The sequence below is a fragment of the Sminthopsis crassicaudata genome, chromosome 4 (assembly GCF_048593235.1).
Source record: "Sminthopsis crassicaudata isolate SCR6 chromosome 4, ASM4859323v1, whole genome shotgun sequence".
Lineage (NCBI taxonomy): Eukaryota > Metazoa > Chordata > Mammalia > Dasyuromorphia > Dasyuridae > Sminthopsis > Sminthopsis crassicaudata.
Window position 1 is genome coordinate 270,553,308 of NC_133620.1, and position 25,118 is coordinate 270,578,425.

General features: G+C 36.3%; 1 protein-coding gene across 1 annotated transcript in view; it reads left to right on the forward strand.

Moving 5' to 3' along the window:
* The window catches only part of TNFRSF21 (TNF receptor superfamily member 21), a 112,736-nt gene that overhangs the window by 32,478 nt on the left and 55,140 nt on the right, over positions 1 to 25,118 (forward strand). Inside the window, exon 3 of the mRNA XM_074310723.1 lies at positions 1,796 to 2,299. Coding sequence (XP_074166824.1) covers positions 1,796 to 2,299 — 504 coding nt within the window. The remainder of the gene's footprint in view (positions 1 to 1,795; positions 2,300 to 25,118) is intronic.

The following is a 25,118-nucleotide window of genomic DNA, read 5'->3' on the forward strand; positions in this document are numbered from 1 at the left end:
GTCATGCAAGTGATGGGAAAATTAGGAATCTTGGCAATAAAACAAACTGATGTGTACTATTTAATTAACATGGAGTAACTTAACACAACTTATATGAGACATATTATGTCTCTCTTCTGCTTGTGATTTTAACTTTTTAAAAAAACTTAGTCCTCAAGTAGCCATCCTACAAGAAGTGACTTTGCATTGAAGTTGTGCCTTGATGTCTTTCAAAATTCTGGTAGGGAAAATCTATATCATGGAACTTTTCAGAAATATCCCAAACTGAGCAAGCGTTTTCAAATAGGCTCTACAGATAGTTTTTTTTTGGTTGTTGTTGTTTTCCATCCACTCATTTCAATTCAACAAATATTTATTACACCTACTAGGAGAGGGTCTACCCCAAATATTTTACTTTACTCTTGGGGAATGCTAGGCAGTGATGATGTTACAAGAAAAACCATACTCAGTAGTATAGATAAGCCAACATCAATAGTATAGTTGAGCCCTGAGTTTGGATAATTCCCTAAATAGTGAAGAATTGATTGTAGAATAAATCTTCGGTAATGGGTTAAAGAGTAGGGAAAATCAGGTGAGAAAGTCTTCTCTGTTTAATATTACCTATGGCATAACTGCCTCAGTTTCTTCTTTAGGAAACAGGTTTGGTTTAGCTTTCAATGCTGGAGTTGAGATGTTGTTGTGGTTGTACTTTTCCAGCTCATTTTACAGAGGAAGAAACTGAGGTAAACAAGGTTAAGAGACTTTCCCAGGGACACACAGCTAATAAATGTCTGAGATCAGATTTGACTTTAGGAAGATTGTTTCCTTGATTCCAGATGCAGCTGTCTATCTACTATTCCACCTAGCTGCCCAGCAAGTTGCGTAAGAAATTACAAATATACCTATATAGAATCAGTGCTAGAAGGGAGCTTAGGTCCATTATATTAATCCTGCTTCTAAGCCTGAATACCTTCTTTAATGCCCTTGACATGTAGATCATCTAGTTAGTGTTTGAAGATCTCCAGTGACAGTGATCCCGTACCTCACTATTTTTCAAGATTGCCCATTTAAGCTCCTAATTGTTAGAAAGAGGATTATTAGTCATTTAGCCTTTTTGAAATCTTTCATCCAATTGATCTGAGAGATAACCTAGAGTAGAATGAAAGCTAGGTTTCAGAGTCATAGGGCTCAAATTTGATTCCCAACTTTTCCACTTAACTACCTTGGGCAAAGTCATTTCATTTCTCTGGGCCACCTTATCTTTAAAATGACGTGGTTGGATGAAATGGCCTCTGAGCTCTTTTGGGCTTGACTCTTATGTTCTTCTGCTGCCACATAAGTCATGGCCAGACCTTCCTGCTTCTCCTTTTCAACTTTGTTTAAATCCAACATTTGACTGCATGGAGGTGCAATCAGTGTTTCCTCATTTACTCCTACTTATATTTACCCACTTATTCACCCCGCTCCCAGTCTTTGTGACAGTGATAATTTAATTGTAAAGTCTTTTCTTGCCTCTCTCCAAAGCCCATTTGATGAAGCATTTGGTTCAAATTCAATCATCTTTCTTTCTCTGGACCAAGCTGGGTGGGGCAGGAGAGAGGAGAGCAGAAAAGTCTTTCCATCTCTCTCCCTCCCCCCTTTCCTTGGCTGTTTGTCTGATTGTTTCTCAGTCTCCCGTTACCTCGTTTTAACTCTCTTCCCTCCTTTCCCCTCTCTTCCTTCCTGCTGTCTTTTGACATCTATGTCAAACACATAGTAAACACATCCAAATGTGTTTGTATGAATATATATGCCAAATTGCTTTCCTTTATTGCAGGTATGAACTCAACAAGATCCAACTCTTCTGCTTCTGCCAGACCAAAGGTACACAGTGGCAGCCAGGAATTAGCAGCCCCCAAAAATGCCACCTTGGCTAAGGAGAGGGGAAGTATGAATAAGACCTTCCCAAATCTTCAGGTTGTGAACCACCAGCAAAGTCACCACCACCGGCATATCCAGTCGGTCCCCAAACCGCTGCCCCCCATGGAAGCTGCGGGAGGGGAACGGTCCAGTACGCCCATCAGGGCTCCCAAAAGGGGGTCCCCTAGGCAAAATCTGCACAAACATTTTGACATCAATGAGCACTTGCCTTGGATGATCGTCCTCTTCCTCCTGCTGGTGCTTGTGGTGATTGTGGTGTGCAGCATTCGGAAGAGCTCAAGGACTCTAAAGAAAGGTCCCCGGCAGGATCCCAGTGCCATTGTGGAGAAGGCTGGTTTGAAGAAATCCTTAACTCCCACGCAGAACAGGGAGAAGTGGGTTTACTACTGCAATGGGCATGGTAAGTCCTCTCCATCTTTTTCTCAATCCCTTTCTCTTCCCAAGGTTCTAGAGGGCTTTGAAGAGAGGGAGATGGAGGTGCTAATGGCTGTGTTGTTTAGAGATGTCTTTGGACATTGCTTTTAGGGCTAATTGTTTTTTATGGGGAAAAAAAGGCAATCAATGTTGGTTCCAATAACTTGAAACAGAATAAAGACACTGCCTTATCTGTATTAAATCAGAGATTGTCATAGAAATGGAGAGCTGGAAAGGACCTTAAAGGTATTACTAGCCAAATTTTACTTTTTACAATTGATGACATCGACTCCAAAAAATTACCTTAGCATACCTTAGAATAAATACAAAATCAGACTAGGGAGAACTCTCAGAGAACATCTAGTCCATCTTATCTTTTAGTAGTAATTCCCTCTAAAGTCCATGATCATCCAGGGATCATTTGAAGACTTTGATGGGAAATTCACTACCTTAGAAGATAATGCATTCCATTTTTGGTCATGCTCAGTTTTACACAGCTATATGACCCTTGAACCAGGCACACCATTAGTTTTTTGATTCCTTCTCTAGTGCCCTTCTAGAATTGAACAAAGGTTGGGGGAGACCCCACTTCCATAGCTCTCTTTGGTTATATCTGAAATTGGACATTAATAGTTGATCTAGGGGCAGCTAGGTGGTGCAGTGGATAGAGCACTGAATTCAGGAGGACCCGAGTTCAAATGTGGTCTCAGACACTTAACACTTCCTGGCTGTGTGACCCTGGGCAAGTCACTTAGCCCCAGCCTCAGGAGAAAAAACAATAGTTGACCTAATAGCCATTCCTGGTATATATGAAATTGATTGAGCTTGGGCCTTTTGGATCTGAATTTTTAAAACTAAGATTTGGATTATTAACCTAACATATCTATTGCCTTTTTTTCTACACCAAAAATGCAAGAACTGAAGTGAAAGTTTTCTTGTCTGGTTGGACCTTTAAATACACAAAGCCTATTTATTTTGTGTTTGTCTAACTAAAGATCCTATATCTGGATTGAAAGTCCAGAGGCTGAAGTTCAAATTTTTGATGTGTTACACACACACACACACACACACACACACACACACACACACTCACTCACACGCACTTTTTATGATCTTGGGCATATTATTGGGATTAAGTGAGCCCTAAAAGTCCCTTCTAGGTCTGCCAGTCTTTCACTTACAACAGAATTCTAGAATGTTAGAACTTGAAAGACTTTAGATGTCATAATAAATTTAGAGCTAAAGGGATGTTTGAGGCTGTCTAGTCAAACCTCTATATTCTATCTATCAATAAGGAACTTGAGATTGGAAGAGAGGGGCAACTGGGTGGCGCAGTGGATAGAGCACCAGCCTTGAATTCAAGAGGATCTGAGTTCAAATCTGGTCTCAGACACTTTAACACTTCCTAGCTGTGTGACCCTGGGCAAGTCACTTAACCCCAGCCTCAGAAATTAAAAAAACAAACAAACAAAAAAAAGAGATTGGAAGAGAGAAGTTGAGGTATTAGGGAGCACAGTAGATACATTGTACAATGAGCTTAGAATTAGATAAGTCTTCAGTTTAATTCCTGGCCCAGGACTTAACTGTCCCTGGTCATCTAATCTCTTAGCCTCAGTTTCCTTTTCTTCAATGTAGGGATAATAGTAGCACCTATCTCAGGATTATTGTGAGGCTCAAATGAGATAAAATATAAAAGTGCTTTGCATTCTTTAAAGTGTACATAAATGATGTAAAATATTAGCGTATGCCCAGTTTCTGCCATACTGCTTTTTTCCCAACAGGTTTTTTCCCAAAGTCTTTATACTTGTCAAACAAAATGTTATGATATTTGCTTGCTATTATAAATTGTACGTCTGCTCTGTTCCATTGATCTGTCTTTTTGTTCCTTAGTTAGCATTAGCTATTTTTAATGCCTCACAGTTTAAAATTTGTATATAGTAATGACAATATTGTTTTAAGAATGGCTAAGAAGTGGATATTATAAATACCCAAATTAACTATAAAGTACATATAAAGAAAGACACCATCTACATCTAGAGAATGAACTGATAAATAGAAATAGGTGTAAAATAATTGTACATATGTATATAAAACTGTATAAAATTATATATATTATTACATTATTAGGTAATATATATTGAATTGTATACACACACATACACACATCTACTATGTCTCATAGTAGCCATCTTTATGGTGGGGGGAGGAGAGAAGAAAAAAATGGATAAAGTAATTTATATGTTCAATTTATTACATATTTAAAAGGAATAGCAAGTTGCACACAAATAGATTTGCAGTTTCATGTGGAAAAAAAATAAAGTATATGTAAATGTAAGCCAGAATCAAGGGATTTGTCTGGGTTGCATACTGCTTTAGTGGCAAAGACAGGACAGAGCCTTGGATCTCTTGACTACATCTAACCTAAGCACCAGCTCCAAATAACTAGAGTCTTTTGGTCTCGTTTGAATGGACTCACATTCAAGATTCTGGAATGTCATGGCCAATGAGTAATTAGCTTTCTAGGACTTTGCTCATTTTTTTAGCTTCCTGGCATCTAGCGCTGGAAGGATTCTTAGAGGTCACCTAGTCCAGATCTCTCATTTTACAGGTCAGGGGAAAAAAAATCTTGAGAGGTTTAGTGATTGACCTAAGTTTTTGCTGATATAAATAGCTTAGCAGAGAATCATACTGGCATGCTGAGTTTCAAAGATCAACTCTTTTCCCACTGTACCATATTACCTCCTATGTGAGGATTTCAACTTAACTACTTTTCTAGATTCCAGGACGGACACAGGCTCCTGCTCCCTTAAGATGAAAATTTAGTTTGTCGAGAAGGATAGATCTGAATACTGTTTCCTTTTTTGTTTGCTTCTTGTTTAACATGAGCTGAGAAGCAGATGGAAGCCTGACCAGGCACATTGGCTCCTGGCCCACTGCAGAGCAGATGACTATATACCTGAGTCAGGGAATCTCTCTCCTGGAAATCTGGCTTCACTGTGCTGCTTAAATTGTCCTCCAATAGCCTCAATCTTCCACATTGTATCCTACCCCTGACTCATCAGACTAAAGTCCTTGCCTACCCTCTCTGTTTCTATAGGGAAGTAAATTTTGAAGTATCTTTTAGAATATGTCAGTCTTGTAATTTCTCTAGAACCGTTGCCTTTTAGAAGTTATATTTAGCATAGCTTGTTCTAACTAATGTTCTCTTGGGCTTCCTCCCTTTCAAGGTTCTCCCAAATACTTGTCAGACTCATGAAGGACAGTAAGTTTTAGTAACTAAAACTTACTTTAGCACCAGAATATAATTTAGTCTAATAATGATTCTGTACATTTTTATCATACTTTATGCAGCAAAATCTTTTGATGTTTACTACCTTATTTGATCCTCTGTTGAGGTAACCAATTAATAACTCAAAAAACATTTGTTAAGGGCTTACTATGTGTCAGTCACTGTGCTAAGTACTGAGGATACAAAAAGAAGCAAAAATAGACCATGCCCTCAAGGAGCTTACAATCTAATGATATATTAATAGCTGGTTTAGTGGAGTACATTAGTTATAATATATAATGTACTAATAGAACTATATTATATTATAATTCATATTAGTATTATGTATTAGTATATATTAGTAAAATGTGTTAATATAAATATAAATCCTTTCTGGAGAAGGAAATGGCAAAGTACTCCAGTATTTTTGCCAAGAAAATCCCATGGATACTACTGGCATCCTGTGGTTTATAGGATCACAGAATCAGACATGACTGAATGAACAACAACAATAATGTAACTATGAAGTAGGTAAGATAAAGGGTAGTATTCCCATTTAATCAATGTGGAAATTGAGGCTCAGAAGTTAAGGAACTTAATTATAATTACACAGATAATTAAAAAAAAAAAACATAACTCAAAGTCTTTTGAAGTCCACTTTTAGAAACCCACATAACCCATGCAAGTGGAAACAACTGTCTCTGTGCCTTTAAAATAAGCATGACTGGGCGGCTGGAAATCTCAGCTATTGGGGAGGCTGAGGCTGGCTGGCACATCTCTTGAATTTTAGGAGTTCTGAACTTGGAGAGAACTATGCTGACGAAGCATCTGTGTCTGCACTATGTGTAACATCTCTGTGGTGAGTCCCTGGGGTTGAGAGGTAGGACAGGGCTGGCTTGCTTAGGAAGTGATAAATTAGCCCACGTCTGAGAGTAGCCCCTCTATTTGCAGCTTGGGAGAGATGGGGAGACCCAGAATAAACAAAAAACAACCAGTCAGGAAAAAACAAAACAAAACACCAGGCTATCCCAACAATAAAATGCATTGTTTGAAATTTGAAGGGGAAGGATCAAATTAGTCAAAGCATGATTCAGGACTTGTGAAATCTAGCTTTTTAGCAATTCTCTCTATGTGCATTACCAGATCTAAGTCACATTGGCTTTATTTGATGCTACCATTTCTTCAGATATTTTATAAACATCTTGATTTTTGTGTCTAATCTTGCTACTTTGGGGCTTGTATATTCTTCTAAAGGAGTATGTTTTGTTTTTCAACTTCCTAACTTCCAAATTCTAGACTAGTTGTGGAGACCAGGGCTATTGATCTGATCATAACATAACAATTCTGCCTGATAAGAGCTTTCCTTAACCTTTTTTTTTTTTTTTTTTTTTTTTTTAATCTATCTCTCTGACAAAAGAACCTAATTGTGAAGCTATTGTGGTATAATGGAAAGAACCCTACATAAGAAGTAGAGGCATGAATATTCTAGTCTAAGTTCTATTTTTAAGTAGATGTAACACTTTAGATAAATCATTGTTTCTCACTGGCCTTCATTTTACTCCATTGTTCCAGTTTAACTGCACCTTGAATTTCTTTTCTAGCTATTTAGGATATCTAGAAAATAGAAATAATTGTTTAAATATTTCTGGGGGGGCAGGGCGGGTCTCTTCTTCCTAAGTTGTTCTTTTCATATTTCAAAGATCAATTAGCCTTGAACTCATCTCACTCCCTCAGTAAGTCCTGATCAGTAGGAAAATAGTAAATATCTTCAATGTAATACATTTTGCCTCAAGAAAATAATTTGAAGATTCTTCTTGAATTGTTGAAATTCAACAAAAGGGTTCCAAAAAGTACAGGATAACTCATACATATGTTGTATTTGAATTTGGACAGAGCTTCTGATCACTAATGGTTATGTGGCCTAGGACAAGTCTGCACTTTTGTTCTGAGAGGAGAAACAAGAGGAAAATGGCATTCTAGTCATCTAATAGGGAGACATGTGAAAGATAAGAATAATATCTTGCGTTTTATAGCACATTTAACTTTACAAGAAGCAACCCTTAATAGCAGTCAATGTAGTCACTATCTCAAGTGATATTAACTTCTTCATAGACAAGAAAACTGAGCTTCAGCCCCCCCCAAATTGTGCAGTTGTTAGGTGTCAAAGTGTGGAATTTAAACCCAGGTCTTCTGGTCCACAAATAAATCTAAGTTTCCTACCACTACTTTCATGTGTAAAAGGAGAAGCAATTCAGATTTTAAGGAAATCATATTGGAAACAGGCACAAATTCAACCCATCAAGTGGTAAAGAGGAAGTTATTTTATGACCTATCTTGGTGCTGCTCTTTCTTTCTCATTTATTGGCTTCTGTCTTGCTCTGTAGGTCATTCAGAAATCATTTCCTTGTAACTGAAGTGAGGAGATAAAGGTAAAGAGCAGGAAGTCCTCAGGTTTACTACCCTAATCCCTCAGTCTACTTCAGCTTCAAAAATGATCTGAAATTAGCTATATATTTTATGGAGAATAGCAGTTGGTTAGTTTTTACTAAGCACATGGTAAATATGTAATAAAGGCTTTTGCATGCATTCATTCATTTAATTCATACATGCATTCATATTGCTAAAAAGATTTCTTCTAGAAAGCAAGACTTCTATTTCTCCAGGACATTTACCAATCGATTTATATGTGGTGTTTCAAAAAGGGCTGTTGAACTTCTTGTTTGGGAATTACCTTAGGGAAAGTTTAGGAGAAAAATGAGGAAAAGAGAAAGTGAGCAATGGGGAAAAGATGCAGATTATCATTTTATTTAGTTATTTAGTTTCTGGTTAAGCTTTAGATATCTTTCTTTAGGGTATAATGCAAGATATCTTTTCCTGTGATTTCCCCCCCCCCCCCTAAATGTACAGGTCAATTGTGATCTCCATGGTACACAGGTATTTTATCTTGTGATAAATCAAATTATATGTACTATAGAGAACCAGAGTATCTATTGGGAAATAACATATCTGGGGTGCCTGGCAATTCCAAACCTTTCCCATATTGTACCTTTTCATTGTCTCAGTTCTGGATTGAGGTGCCTCAAGACCCAGGGATTACTGGCTGATAGATACAGAGCTAGAAGGGCTTCAAGAGACCATCATATGCAGCTCTCATTTTATAGTTGAGGAAATTGAGGCTCAAGGTCATGTAATAGCAGAAATGGCCATTGAACCTGGGTCTTAAGATTCCAGATCTAAATTAAGCCTATGAACCAGTTGCCATACTAATTCTTAGTGTGTATTTGACATGAAATAAATTCATTTCAATAAGACTCTAATTTAGGAAAAATTAAAGCAAATAGAAATCTATTCCCAAGGATATCTCAGATGGGAATTTCATTCCCTATTTTTCTTTCATACTATATAACTCCATGGGTGACACATTATCTGGGTAGACTGATACAGTTGCTATGCAGGTCATGTAGAGGATTGGATTGAATAGGCCTGAATTTGTGAAGACATCTGTTAGAGAATTGGTACCTCCCTATGCAAGCTGGAAATAGAATAGAAAAAAAGTTACCTTTTATAGAATTAGGTGTTTATAATGACATTAGTTTGAATGGCAAGCCCAGAATGCTTGATAACCATGTTGATTGTCTAATTCACTTTGTTTTGGGGCATTTGATTATATATTGCTGCACAGTGACATTCATTATACAATAAACTGCAGAAAATTCCATTGCAGGGACTGATCTGCAGTGCTAGAGAGAGTTTTTTCAACCAATAAAATCATAGATCTAGTCTCCCCAAAAAAGTCCTCCTTGGATTAGATTAGTTTAGATCAATGGTTTCAAGCTCAAAGAATAATGGGTATATAAAGGATCTCTGCAGCTGTATATTGATTTATTTTTTAAATGTCATGTTAACCCCTTTATTGTATTTTATTTATTTGTCAAAATATTTCTCAATAACATTTTAGCTTGGCTTGGATGTTTGAAACCTCATCTAAATCTTGACTTTAAAAAAAAGGCCCAGATCTTAATATTGTTTTCTACCACAGCCTTAGCACAGTACTGTACAAATTATAGCTGTTTACTCAGTACTTAGAATTATAGGATTTAGAGCTCTAAAGGGCCTTAACAATTATCTAATAAAGCCTCTTTATTTTGCAATTGAACAAAAGTAGCTCAAATAATTTAATGACTTGTCCAAGGTCAAATCAGTACCTGAATTAATTTATTTAAATGATCCCCAAGAGAGATGTCCTATCCCCTTTCCCCCATGCAAATTTGCTTTATTTGTGTAAAATTGAAAAGAATTTCTCCAACCCATTGGTTGAAGAAATTTTAATGTCAACTTCCTAAGGCAAACTCGATAATATTTCTGTTAACAGTGATCCAAAGGGGACTAACTTATAGACTACCTCTCTGTCTTTTGGGGTTCTGAAAATTATAAAAGATAGTCAAAGAGAAATCTGTAATTAAAAGATACTAATGAGGTCAACAGAGATTGCAAGAAGTCAATAGACTGGCCTACATTCTCCAGAGCTATCTTCTGTTGTTGATGTTGAGTCATTTTTCAGTTATGTCTAACTCTTTGTGATCCCATTTGGGATTTTCTTGGCAAAGATACTGGAGTGGCTTGTCATTTCCTTCTCCAGCTTATTGTAAGAGATAAGGAAACTAAGGAAATGGGTTTAAGTAATTTACCCAGGGTCATACAGCTAGGTGTCTTAGGCCAGAATTAAACTTATGAAGAGTTGTGATTCCAGGCTGAACAGTCTATCCATGCATCAACTAGTCATCATATATCTATTTTTGCAATTTATTTTTCTTTGCCTGCTTTTTCTAAAGTGTTTGGAAGGATTTTTGAAACTCACCCATCAAAGTTGTTATAAAAAAATGGGGCTTCCAAGATGATTCTGTGAAAATGGCAAAATAGGTTAGAAAACTTTCAACTATCCAGATTTTCTCCACACACACAAAAAGACAGAACATTGTATCAGAGGGAATATAGAAAAGTTGCAATAAACAAAAGTCTGAGTAAAATAGTTCTTCTCCTAAGATAATTTAAGAAGACTTCCAGGAAAGACGACCTTCTGGGATAGAGGTTCAGCCTGAGTGAGTGCAAACACTTCTTGGCCAACTCTGCAAAATCAACAAACAACAAATCCTGGGGGCAGTTGGGGTTGGGAGGCAGCCTCAGCCTTAGAAATTTTCATCTCTTGAACAGTGTGGTGATCTGATGTCCGAGAGGAGTAGGAAAGATTGAAAGAGCATTCTTTCTCTGCTGAAGAACCCCAAGCATAGCTGTGCTAAACAGCTAGACTAGGCTGCTGCTGTGAAGGGAGATGAACTAACATTCAGATGGTAAATATGGTAGCTGAGGGGCTGGGAGACTGCTGGCAGCAAGACAAGAAAATCTCTCATATCGGTTTCAATATTTTGTATTCAATTGTTTGTAATTTGTAAAAATTGTAAATTTTAAATTATAAAGCTGTAAATTGCAGCTACAGAAGGAATTAAAAGGAGCAAGATCATTTACTGGATAGTATGCCTTTGGGTCTTAGGGGCCAAAGTTGAACCCTGGAACAGATTACAGAAAATAACAAGAAGGACTTCAGACTTGGGGCATTATTCTCCATACTTTGGGACTAGAACTTGGTTATACTGCTAAAAATAAAATGAAACAAAAAAAAAAAAATAAAAATGAGTAAGCAAAGGAAAAATAACCAAACCATTGATAGCTACTATGGAGATAGAAGATCTGGGTTCATATTAAGAAGATAATGGTGCTAAAAAGGCCATTTTTTCAATAAGAAAAGTCATATGGTCCCCAGTACAATAAGAGTTCTTGGAAGACTTTTAAAAGGACATTAAAAATCAAATAAGAGAGATCAAGGGAAAATAAAACAAAAAAATGAGTACAGTTATGAAAAGAAAGTCAACCTACTTGAAATAGAGAGTCAAAAAATTAAGGAAGAAAATCATTGAAAAACTAGAACTGGGTAAAGGGAAGTACTGATGTTCTAAGACATCGAGAAATAATAAAACAAAGTCAAAGAAATAAAAAAATAGAAGAGAACATGAAGCATGTCATCAGAAAAACAACTGATCTGGAGAACAAGTCAAGGAAAAATAATATAAAGAATAGTTGAATTACCTCAAAATTGTAATAAAAAATATTGGCACAATATTATAAAAAAAATTACCAAGGAAAATTGACCTGAAATTCTAGAAAAAGAAGGCAAAGCAGAAATAGGAAAAATCTACTAATCACCACCTGAATGAAATCCTAGGAGGAAAAATTTCCCCTAGGAAATAGAAGGAATATAATACCAAGTTCAAAGCTCCCATGTTAAGGAGAAAATATTGGAAACAATAAGAAAAAAGCAATTTAAATATTATGGAGCTATGGAGCTACAGTAAAGACTACACAAGACCTAGAAGCTTCTGTGTTGAGGCACTGTAGGTCTTAGAATACTATATTTTGCAGAGCAAAAGAGCAGGGGCTATGACCACGGGTACCTTACCCAAGCAAAGTTAAGTTTAATCCTGAAAGAAAAAAAAAAAAAAAAAAGGAAATCTAATGAATTGGAAGACTTTCAGGCAGGCATTTGCAACAAAAACAGAAGAACTTAAAGGAAAATTCAATATATAATTTCTAAAAAAACTAGAAAACAACCTACTAAATATGGGCTAATTTGGAGTATGTTTATTTGTAATGTTGGATAGATGTTTCAAGTGAATTCAAGTTCAGTACAGTGAACATCCTTCTTTTACTCCCAATATTCAAAGGCAAATCCATAGTGAGAATCAGCAAAATGACATTGAGGGGCAACCAGTTTTTAGGATTATAGATCTTGAGATTGGTTCAACTTCAAAATCCCTCCCATCCAGATCCCTTCTTTAACTGATAAGGAAATAGGCCCAGGGAGGCTAAGACTTCTCTTAGGTTACAAAGGGTAATTCTTTTAAAAGACACATAGAATCATTGGAATTTTATTCTCTTGGAAGAGAAATGAGGGGAGAATAAGAGTATTCCTCAGGTTACTCCTGGCCAGCTTTTACCCTACTGGGCTATAAGCTGTGTTGTTGTTAGGTGACCTATGTTGTATCTAAATTTTTTCTTTTATTAAGAAAATTCAACCTAGGAGAGGGTTTAATATGCAACTGGTACTTAATAAATGTTTGTTAAATAAATAATGGGACCTCCTCTATTGTACCCTTTTAAAGCAAAGAGTAGCCATTCTTATACTATTAATAATAATAATAATAATAATAATAATAATAATAATAATAATAATAATAATCTGAATCTGAATTAAAAATTAATAAGAAGAATCTACCAGAAATTATAAGTTTTTTCTTTCATTGGGTCTAGATGTTTATGCTGATAGTTGGTCTTTGGTTTATATAAATGGTCTATGCCAGGAAATGGCTCCATGATCACACTTAGGTTTTTCTTGTTTTTCTCATAGCTTCTTAGATTAAGACTCTTAACCTTTTCATGTCATGAGCCTCTTAGCCTGTTTGGTGACCTTATGGGTACTTTCTCAGCATAATATTTTAGTTCTATTTTTTTTTCTATTTTTATTATTTTAGTTTGAATATGACATTTTAAAGGTAGCACAGTATGGAGAAATCCCCTCTGTAATAGTCTTTTTTTTTTTTTTTTTTAATATTTTTCCCAAATTACTTTCAAAACAAAATTTACATTTATTTTTTGATTAAACTACATAAAGTTATACAAAATGTTTTCATAAAAGTCAAGTTGTGAAAGAAAACATAGATCTCCCACCCTAATGAAAATAAAAACCCTCAAGAAAAAATTAGAAAAAGAAGAGGGGATAAGAGGGAAGGAAGGAGAGAGGAAGAGAGAGAGAAGGGTAAGAAGAAAGAGGGAGAGGGAGAAAGGAAATATAGATAGATACATATTTTTCTTAAAGCCAATTGTTTTCTTCTTAGCATCACTTCTGCCATTCTCATAGCATGGTTCAGTATGATTGATCTGATCCTACAAAATGTTATAGGCCAGAACTTGAAACAAGGTACTAAGTAGAATTGAGGAAACAATGGTTAAATCTAATTTAGCATTGATTTAATCCTAGAACAAATAATGGTTTCCTAGTGATGTAATGATTGCTGTGTACTCACTGTGCAGCATATAAGCAAGAAGCTCTCAGGGCCAAAGGGGACTCTGGGAGATTGAGAAGCCAGGATGCAGTTGGGCAGAACTGAGGAAGACAGAGAAGTGGTGGCAGGCTGTCCTGTAGAGAACACTGAAACCAAGATCTGGAGGGCCTCCAGAAAAGCTAGCCGAGCTCCAAGTGAAGAAAAGAGAAAATAAAGGATTTGGCCTCTAACTCCTGGCTGCATTTGAGGTGATTATTATACTGAACTGAAACTAAGGCTCTTCTAGAAGCTTCCCAAGAAATCTGCTCCCAGAGAAAATTATATTTTAGAGAAGAATATATTACATTTTGGCGCCCGAACATGGGATCCTGATTTCAGTGGAAAAGTCTCCTCAACCCAGAAATTACGGTGAGTACAACAAGGAAACTTTCTTAAAGGGCTAAACTAGTATTTCAGCTAAAATGGACAGATGTTTAGAAAACAGCCTTCTTTTCCAATTCAAGGAAAATGTGTAGAGAGCATTGTCAGGGTTATGAAAAGCTAAGGTTTGATTATAATTTGGGAGCAGATTACTGAACTTTTAGAAACTGTACAGTATACATCTCCTTGGTTTTCTAAGGAAAAAGAATTGGATCTAGAAGAGTGGAAATTAGTAGGAGAGCAACTAGGTGAATACTACAATTCCAATCTAAACTCAATTTCCAAAAATACACTGAATACATATAATTTAATACAACTGGCTTTAAGAAATTATATAAGTGTTAGAATAAGGAAAAAGAGGAAAGAGCAGGAGGGGGAGGATCCAACTAAACTAGGTGAAAAGGATGAATCAGATAAGAATGGAGTTAATTACAATTCTGAGTGTGGCATTTCACAACAGGAGTATTTCCCATCCTTTGACCTACATCCCTCAATTAACCCTTCATGGGTGGAGGGAGAAGGAGGAGGGGGAAAGGCAGTAACACATTCAAGACCTCCTATGAAGCAGCCTGTGACAAGATTACAAAAGGCATTTGTTAAAGCAAAAAATGAAGGAAAAGATATATCTGATTTAAAAATAAATGCATACCCTGTGATTGAAGAGCTTGACTCTTCAGGTCAAAAAAGGAGAAGAAACACTCATTTTGATCTGGAAAAAATTAAGGATTTAAAAAAGGGTTGCATTCTTTATGGGCTATATCGTCTTATGTTAAGATGTTACTAGATAGTTTTGCTTATGAAATCCTAGTGTTGGAAATCCATAGCAAGGACATGTTTAGAATCTGGACAGAACTTGTTTTGGCTTTCAGAGTATCATGAATTATATAGGATTCAAGCCAGACACAATAGGCAAACAGGAGTTAATGTACAAGTCACTTTTGACCAACTAGCAGGTGAAGGTCAGTATGGAGAGAATTCAGCACAGATTAATTATCCCATAACAGTGTATGAGCAAATTTCTAAGGCTGCAATAAAAACTTGGGGTTCTCTCCCAGAAAAAGATGAAGATAAAGCCTTCATAAAAATAGAGCAAGTGTCCCAATGAACCTTTTGCTGATTTTGTGAGATGTTTGCACACAACTATCACAAGAACCATTGGAGAAAATGCAGCTACAGAAATAATGACCAGACATCTGCCTAAGGAAAATGCTAATGAGGTATGCAGAAGAATTATTTGGGGCTACACAAAGATGCTCCTTTAGAGGAGATCATAAGATACTGTGCCACAGTGAGCATAAATGCTTATTATACCCAGATTATGATGAACATGGGAAGACAAGGTCCCTCTTGGCAAGAGACTGCTAGAGAAAATCTTCGATGTTCTCAGTGTGGAAAAGTTGGACATCTGAAAGCCCAATGTAGCTATGGAGATAGAGTAAGAAGATAGGGTGAGAGAAGACCTAAAACCCATGTCCAAAATGCCACAAGGGTTTCCACTGGGCCTCTGAATGGAAATTGACCCAGAGAAATGAGAGGTGGGGCCCAGCTCCAAGAACTCAAACAAAAGACAGGTGGGGCATGATGGCAGCTGAGTTTATACCCAGAGAGTCTTTAGAAGTTCAGGACTCTAATGTGATCTATCAGCCAAAAAGCAATCAGATGGCAGAAAGGGATTACAATTGGGGAAAATACAGGCTTTTTAAACCAATAGGGCAGTGTCCCATGCAAACAGCTCCAATGTAATTGCCAGGTGATGAGAAGAGATTTAGAAAGTAGTAAATAGAAGGGACTAGATAGGTTGACTTCTTGGGAAGAGGGTTTGCTTGTGTCTCCACAGATGGAGAAGGATTCAGATGGGTGACAACGAGCCATATTCGCCTTGTCCATCAAAAAGAGACAGAAAAAAGAGAAAAACCTCAAAACAAAGGGAGAAGATCTGAGAAATATTTGACACTGAAAGAGCATGGCTGATAATGAGACTGTTGTAGGACTTGAAAACCAGCAGAAATCATTGGATTCCTTGAGATGAAAAATTGTTCATAGAGACTGTTGCAGGACCTGAAAACCATCAGGAATCATTGGATTCCTTAACATAAGATGAGACTATTGCACGATTTCAAAACTTACAGGAGTTATTGGATTCCTGGCACATGAACTAATGGATAATGGATCCCTTTTGGACTATTTCTAGGACTTATGGACATGTATAATTCCTCATTTTGATTCATGTTATTTGTTACATCGTAGACTACTAGCCTGTGTTATGTTACTATGTGCTTATATAATTTATGTAATTATGTGTAATACCTTCCATATTGATGGATTTATGTATACTTGTTTTAAGAGTGAGCCCCTTTAGAAACTCGCTAATCTGATTTGATTTCCCATTTCCTTTGGAGTTTTCATCTCCCTTCCTGAGAAGTCAGGGAGGGCGTGATCACCTCCTCTTTTTCCATATGATGCTTTCACTCCTTTTTTGATCAGTCAGGGAAGGCGTGATCACCTTTTTTTTGGGGGTTCTCACCTCCTTGAGAAGTCAGAGAGGTCATGACCACACCTATGTTCTAAATCAAAAGAAAGTGGGAGATGTTAGGATTCTTATAAGGTACTAAGACAGTGGAATTGAGACAATGATTATCTAATTTAGCATGATTCAGTATGATTGATCTGATACTACAAGGAGATGTTATGGGCCAGAACTTGAAACAAGGTACTAAGTTCAATTGAGAAAACAATGGTTAAATCTAATTTAGCATTGATTTAATCCTAGAACAAATAATGGTTTCCTAGTGATATAATGATTGCTGTGTACTCACTGTGCAGCATATAAGCAAGAAGCTCTCAGGGCCAAGGGGGACTCTGGGAGATTGAGAAGCTAGGATGCAGTTGGGCAGAACTGAGGAAGACAGAGAAGTGGTGGCAGGCTGTCCTGTAGAGAACACTGAAACCAAGATCTGGGGGGCCTCCAGAAAAGCTAGCCGAGCTCCAAGTGAAGAAAAGAGAAAATAAAGGATTTGGTCTTTAACTCCTGGCTGCATTTGAGGTGATTACTATACTGAACTGAAACTAAGGCTGCCTCTAAAAGCTTCCCAAGAAATCTGCTCCCAGAGAAAATTATATTTTAGAGAAGAATATTACACATAGGGATAACATGAATATAGTGTCAAATTATTCTGAGCTCAGCTCAAAAAATTTAAGTGATTATCATCTAATGCCAATTTGGGCAATAGAAATTATAGTGGAGATGGAGAAGGTATATTGGTTTCAAGTGGAAATCTTTATCCAGAATTTGAGCCAAAAGTTGAGAATTGTGTGGGATTCAAAAGATGTCATGTCATTCCACCAAGGTCTGACTGGTGTACTCAGGAGGATAGAATATGTCACCGTTCAGAGGCTCTAACATGGATCAGCCACCTTGCAAAATTTGGTCCTTGGAACCCTCTCTATGGGACTAAATTCCTCATTGCCATTAGAATAAATTATGAATCACCTTGTCTGCTGATAGAGAATGGGAACTACTTACCTTGTAACTCTGTAGAGATTATACGCTGAGCTAGCTGCCTATTCTTCCTGATCTAGTTAATAGACTTAGCCTTTGCTTTTGCTGAAATACTCTTTAGCCTTAATTCATTCTGATTATTGCTCATTAGGGTGAACGTTACTCTCTCTGATAAAAGGCTTTTTCAGTTTTATAATTATTGCTGGTCACTAGCACCTAAATAAGACCCAATATGTGTATGTGTTTTGATAATAGTATTAAGTGCTCCCCCAGGATGGTTTCATTCAAAAGAACTCTCCATATAAGGGTAGGAAGGTTAGGCCAATGGGAATACTTTTCTTTAGATATATTAACTTAATGGGCAATTCTCATTTAGACACATACATAGCTAAGCAGTTTCTAAATTTAGAGGGCTCAAGTAAAGTTGTCAGCTATATGAATAAGGGTTATCATTAACATCAAAAGCAGAAAATTTTCTTCTGGTAGGAAAAAAAAAAACATTCCTGATTTCTAAAATCTTATTATGTAAACTCTTATGTTGGATTGGAGAACACATTGGCTTAAGGATTAGAAAGAAAGAAGAAAAAAAAAGCAAGGAAGAATTTATTAAGTGCTTACTATGTATCATGCTGGTCCCTTACAACTAGAAGCAAAAAGACTTTTCCCTGTCCTCAAGGAGGTTACATTCTTTTAAGAATTTTTTTCAATATTATTTTATTTTTTAAAATACACATAAAGATAGTTTTCAACATTCATTTTTGTAAAAGTTTGTGTTCCAAATTTTTTTCTATCCTCAAAACCACAAACAATTTGATATAGGTTAAATATGTGCAATTTATTTGTCATGTTATGGAAGAAAAATCAGACCAAAATGAAAAAATGAGAAAGGAAAAAAAAGTGAAAATACTATGCTTTGATTCATATTCAGTCTTCTCTCTGAATGTGGACGGCATTTTCCATCCAAAGTATATTGGAATTGCTTTGAATTGCCTCATTGTTGAAAACAGACAAGTTCATCACAGTTGATCTTGTTCTTACTGTGTAAGAACACAGTTGGTTCTGCTCACTTTACTCAAAATCAGTTCATGTCTTTCCAGGTTTTTCTGAAATCAACCTGCTCATTATTTTTTATAGAATAATAATATTCCATTATATTCATATACCATAACTTATTCAGCCATTCCCCAATTGATGGGCATTCCCTCAATTTCCAATTCCTTGTCACTACAGAAAGGACTGCCACAAATATTTTGCATGTGGGTCTTTTCCCCTCTTTTTATGATCTCTTTGGGATACAGACCTACTAATGACATTGCTGGATCAAAGATATGCAGTTTTGTAGTCCTTTGAGTATAATAAGGAGGTTACATTCTAATGGGAGAAGAGAACACCTAAAAGGGAAGTGAAAGGGAAGGTGGGTAAAAGGGATATGAAGGTATCCAATGCAGTGGGCATGATTTTGAATTCAGATAAGTTAGAAACAGGGCTGGGATGGGCATGAAGATGGACTAGCTTGAGCTTCTTTATAGAACAAAATGGAAAAAATTGGCTTAGTTTCTCTAGGCCTTGGTTTCCCCCACCCATGTTTGACTATTGGTAACTGTTCCCTAAATGGAATATCCTATCTGCTGTCTCCATGCCCCTTTGCCTGGAATGTAAGCCCTCTTAAGCCCTGCGTATTAGAAGAGCTCTGGTGCCATAAACCCTTCTTTACCAACTCCCTCCCTTCCCTTTGAAATCACTTTGCACATACTTTGTGTTTACTTGTTGTTTGTGTCCTCATAGAGGAGAATTTAAATTCCTTGAAGACAGGAGCTGTTTTGTTTTTGTCTTTGTATTTCCAGCATCTTGTACAGCTGTATTAAGTAACTTCTTTAAAAAATGAATCAGGGCAGCTAGGTAGCACAGTGGATAGAGCACCAGCCCTGAAGTCAGGAGGACCTGAGTTCAAATTTGGCCTCTCACCTACTTAACACTTCCTAGCTATGTGACCTGGCTGGGCAAGTCACTTAACCCCCTATTGCCTCAGCCAAAAAATATAATTGAATTTAATCTCTAAAGTTGTTTCTAGCTCTATTTAATGATTCTATGGGCATGACAATGATGATGTCATTTACTATTTATTACATTTTATTTTTTCATAATATTTTTTTTCCAGATACACGCAAAGGTAGTTTTTAGCATTTGCTTTTGCAAAATCTTGTGTTCCAAATTTTTCTCCCTCTCTTTCCCCCTTCCTCCCCAAGACAGCAAGCAGTCTGATATAGGTTAATCATCTGCAATTGTTCTAAACATATTTCCATATTTGTCATGCTGCACACAAAAAAAAAATCAGATCAAAAGAGGGAAAAAATACCAGAAAGAGGAAAAAAAAACAAACAAGCAAACTAACAAGGATAACAACAAAAGGTGAAAACTATTCTTTGATCCACATCCAGTCTCCATAGTTCTCTCTCTGGATATGAATGTCACTTTCCATCACAAGTCTATTGGAATTATTTTGAATCACCTGATTACTGAAAAGAGCCAAGTCCATCATAGCTAATTATCACATAATATTATAATGCTTTAAGTTTTGCAAAGTGCTGTCCAAGTGTCATAGAATTTATTATTATTCACCACATAAAATAGGTGCTATTATTATCCCCATTTTCCAGATGTGGAAACTGAGGCCAAGAGAGATTTATGGTCTTGCCCAGAGTCACACAGCTAAGTAGAATTTGAACTCACCCTATCCCATTTAGTTGGCATCTCAGTCTTAGTTTCTGTCTTGCTTAGTTATTGACCTGTTTAGTTTCATGATATGTGTATATACATATGAAGTATATATGTCTAATGTGAAATATGAAGATATGTGATCCCTGTTTTTAGAGCAATTGATGGCCCCAAATATTGATTGTCTTTTAAAATGAAATTTTAAAATGAAAGGCTTTAGGGCCTTAACTCCTGGATTCCAGAGAAACTGAAAATGTTATCTACTTTATATCCAGATACTGTAATCTAATCTATAAAGCAAGCATTTCCCTTGTGCTTGACAACACCCTAACCTGAAGCCCTGGAGGAAAGTTGTGGGTTTGAAGTTAATAGCCAAACATCTTCCTCCTACTTTCTTCCATTCTTCCCCTGGAGGAATGAGCTGTCTCTGCCTGGAGACTTTCTAAAGGAATGTGACAATTTCTGTCTTTGCTCGAGATCTGGCTATTGTTTGTGCTGCTTCCTTTTTTTGAAATGGTTTACTGGAACTCTAATGATAAGATTTGATTTAAAGTTGGAAGAGACCATGGAAGCTTTCCAGGCTAAGGCCTTTTTTTATTTTGATAAAACTTAGGTGTCAGGTTGTCAGAATCAAGATTTGAGCTTGGGTTCTCTGAATTTAAACCCAACACCCTTTTCACTGAACTGCAGTATACTTTTAGTAATAGCCAATATTTAGAGGTCATTTTACATTTATGATTTATTACAACCCTATGGAGGTGTCATGTAAGTGTTATGACCTCTGTCTTTCAGATGAACAAACAAACTAAGGGTATTCTGTCACTTAAAAGCATTGGATTTGGCATTAAAAGACTTGAATTCTCTGACACTTTGTTAAATGGGTCACCATAGGCATTCCCCTATTTGGAAACTGACTTAATTTTCTTATCTGTAAATGTAGGGACGGGAAAGGGTTGGATTAAATAATTCCTAATGTCTTTTCTTGATCTCTGATTTTCTTTAAAAAATGTGCAGTCCTGTCTGATAGGGAAAATGGACTTCAGTGTGGCTTATATTGTTGGAATGATGAGAAAAGTGGGGTTTTTATAGACTTGGGCAGCCCATGTTCATCAACCCTTTTCCACACCATATCTTACTTCCTAAACTAATGTCCTTCTGCCACTTCTTGGTTCTTTAAAAAAAAAAAAAAGTGATAATAGGAGATTAATAGGAGATGGGGATGAGATGTGAGGGAGCAATATTGACTGACATAGAGGTCAATTAACCTCTTAGGTTAGAGAGTGAGCTTTTATTCAAATTTTGTGAGGACCAATCTAAAGATGTTTGCTTGTTGATATATGCATGATTTTATATCTTTTTCTATTTATCTTCTTGAGGAGTGGGAGAGTAGGGGTGAAGAAGGGTGGGGAAGTTTTCTGATCTTTTCAAAAAATCTTTTATTCAGCCATTCCACTATTGTTGATAACTGTCTCTGGGAGCTGTTGTTTGTCCTGAGGACCATGATATCTGGAGATGAGTCCATGACATGCAAGTGAATTGGATTTAAGTAAGAGAGGATTGTGCAAGACCATCTGCCTCATTTTCCCTAGGTCATTTCATCTGGATCCAGTGGCAAAATATGAAATGAGAGGGACCTTGACCTTTTTAAAATAAGGTCTTCAATAGATCTGTTTGACTGAGGCCACAGCCATTCAGTGATTAAGACTAGGTAGCAATTGAGGCAAAGAATCTGTTCTTTCTGCTAGTCAAAAAATGTAGAAACCAGGAGGGTCTTCTTCCAGATTCCCTGGGATCTAGAGATGTAAGAGACACCTGGGTAAGAGACCACAGGATGCCTTTATTTGGAGGAAGGGAATTGCTTTAAGGAATTTGGGGGTAGTGGTGCTAAAGAGATCTGAAACACATAGATACATATCCATTCAGTAAACATTTGCTAATTGTCTACATTCCAGTCACTTTTGTAAAGGGCAAAATAGGCTTTGCTCTTAAGTTCAATGTTTAATGGGGGTGGAGTGAGACTACAAGCAAATAGTTGTATGAACACAAGAAATAGATAGCATAAATAGTAAATAATCAAAGGGAAGGCTACAATTCTGAGGATGAGAGAGATTTTTTGACTTGCCTAGGGTCATACAACTAGTAAATATCTAAGGCAGAATTTGAACTTACTCTGTACCATTTAACTGGCATCTCAGTGTCATTTCCTGTCTTGCTTAATTATTGCTCTGCTTAGTTCCAAAGTGTGTGTATATCCATATGAAATATATCTATAATATGAAATGTGAAGATATGTGATCCCTGAAAGCTAGAATTAAGGGACTTGGGAAAGGTTTCTTATAGAAGGTGGGATTTTAGCTGATTTGAAGAAAGTCTGGGAATCCTGAAAGTAGAGATGAGGAAGAGAGCTTTTCAGACAATGGAGGACAGGAAGAGAAAACACCAGGAAGGAGAGCACTAAGGTGGAGTGGTAGGGATGCCACTCCCTCATTCCACCACTTCCCATGCCTATTGAAGAAATAGGAAGAGTGATTGTAACTGAAGAGTGAAATTGATAATAGAAAATCCAATCTCTCTCTTTTTTTTTTAAGTCAGAATGTCTTCTCATTTCTTTTCTTTTTCTTTTTTTTAATAGCTTTTTATTTCCAAGATATATGCATGGGTAATTTTTCAGCATTGACAATTGCAAAACAATTTGTTACAATTTTTCCCCTCCTCTCACTCTCTCCACCACTTGGCAGGTTGACCAATACATGTTATATTGTATTTAACATATAGTTTGACATATTTAACATATTTATGTATATATGTCCATACAATTATTTTGCTGTACAAAAAGAATCAGATTTTGAAATAGTGTATAATTAACCTGTGAAGGAAATAAAAAATGCAGGCAGACAAAAATAGAGGGATTGGGAATTCTATGTAGTGGTTCATACTCATTTACCAGAATTCTTTCACTGGGTGTAGCTGGTTCAGTTCATTACTGCTCTGTTGGAACTGATTTGGTTCATCTCATTGTTGAAGAGGGCCACATCCATCAGAATTGATCATCATATAGTATTGTTGTTGAAGTATATAATGATCTCCTGGCCCTGCTCATTTCACTCAGCATCAGTTCATGTATGTCTCTCCAGGCCTCTCTGAAATCATCCTGTTGGTCATTTCCTACAGAACAACAATGTTCCATAACATTCATATACCATAATTTATTCAGCCATTCTCCAATTGATGGGCATCCACTTAGTTTCCAGTTTCTGGCCACTACAAAGAGGCTGCCACAAACATTCTTGCACATATGAGTCCCTTTCCCTTCTTTAAGATCTCTTTGGGATATAAGCCCAATAGTTATACTGCTAGATCAAAATGTGTACACAGTTTGATAACTTTTTGGGCATAGTTCCAAATAGCTCTGCAGAATTGGCTGGATGTATTCACAATTCCACCAACAGTGTATCAGTGTCCCAGTTTGCCCACAAACCCTCCATCATTCCACATTATCTTTCCCTATTATTCTAGCCAATCTGACAGGTGTGTAGTGGCATCTCAGAGTTGTCTTAATTTGCATTTCTCTGATTAATAATGACTTGGAGCATCTTTTCATATGGCTAGAAATAGTTTCAATTTCTTCATCTGAGAATTCTGTTCATATCCTTTGACCATTTATCAATTGGAGAATGGCTTGATCTCTTATAAATTAGAAACAATTCTCTATATATTTTGGAAATGAGGCCTTTATCAGAACCTTTGACTGTAAAAGTGTTTCCCCAGTTTATTGCTTCTATTCTAATCTTGTTTGCATTAGTTTTGTTTGTACAAAAACTTTTCAATTTGATATAATCAAAATTTTCTATTTTGTGATCAATAATGATCTCTAGTTCTTCTTTGGTCATAAATTCCTTCCTCTTCCACAAGTCTGAGAGGTAAACTATACTATGTTCTTCTAATTTATTTATAATCTCATTCTTTATGCCTAGGTCATGAACCCATTTTGACCTTATCTTGCTCTATGGTGAGTCAATCCCTAGTTTCTGCCATAGTAATTTCCAATTTTCCCAGCAGTTTTTGTCAAACAGTGAGTTCTCATCCCAAAAGCTGGGGTCTTTGGGTTTGTCAAACACTAGATTATTGAAGTTATTGACTATTTTGTCCTTTGAACCTAACCTTTTCCACTGATCAACTAATCTATTTCTTAGCCAATAGCAAATGGTTTTAATAACTGCTGCTTTATAATATAATTTTAGATCTGGTATAGCTAGGCTACCTTCATTAGCTTTTTTTTTTTTATTAGTTCCCTTGAAATTCTTGACATTTTATTTTTCCATATGAACTTTGTTGTTATTTTTTCTATGTCATTAAAATAGTTTTTTGGGAGTCTGATTGGTATAGCACTAAATAAATAGATTAGGTAGTATTCTCATCTTTATTATATTTGCTTACCCTATCCAAGAGGATTTAATATTTTTACAATTTGTTAGATCTGACTTTATTTGTGTGGAAAGTGTTTTGTAGTTTTGTTTACATAGTTCCTGATTTTCCTTTGGCAGGTAGAGTCTTAAATATTTTATACTATCGGTAGTTACTTTAAATGGAATTTCTCTTTGTATCTCTAACTGTTGGATTTTGTTAGTGATATATAAGAATGCTGATCATTTATGTGGGTTTATTTTTTATATTGCAACTTTAATTTCAATCTCTTTCTCAATTCATTGCTGAAGCTAGCATTTCTAATACAATATTGGATAGTAATGGGGATAGTGGGCAACCTTGTTTCACTCCTGATCTTATTGGG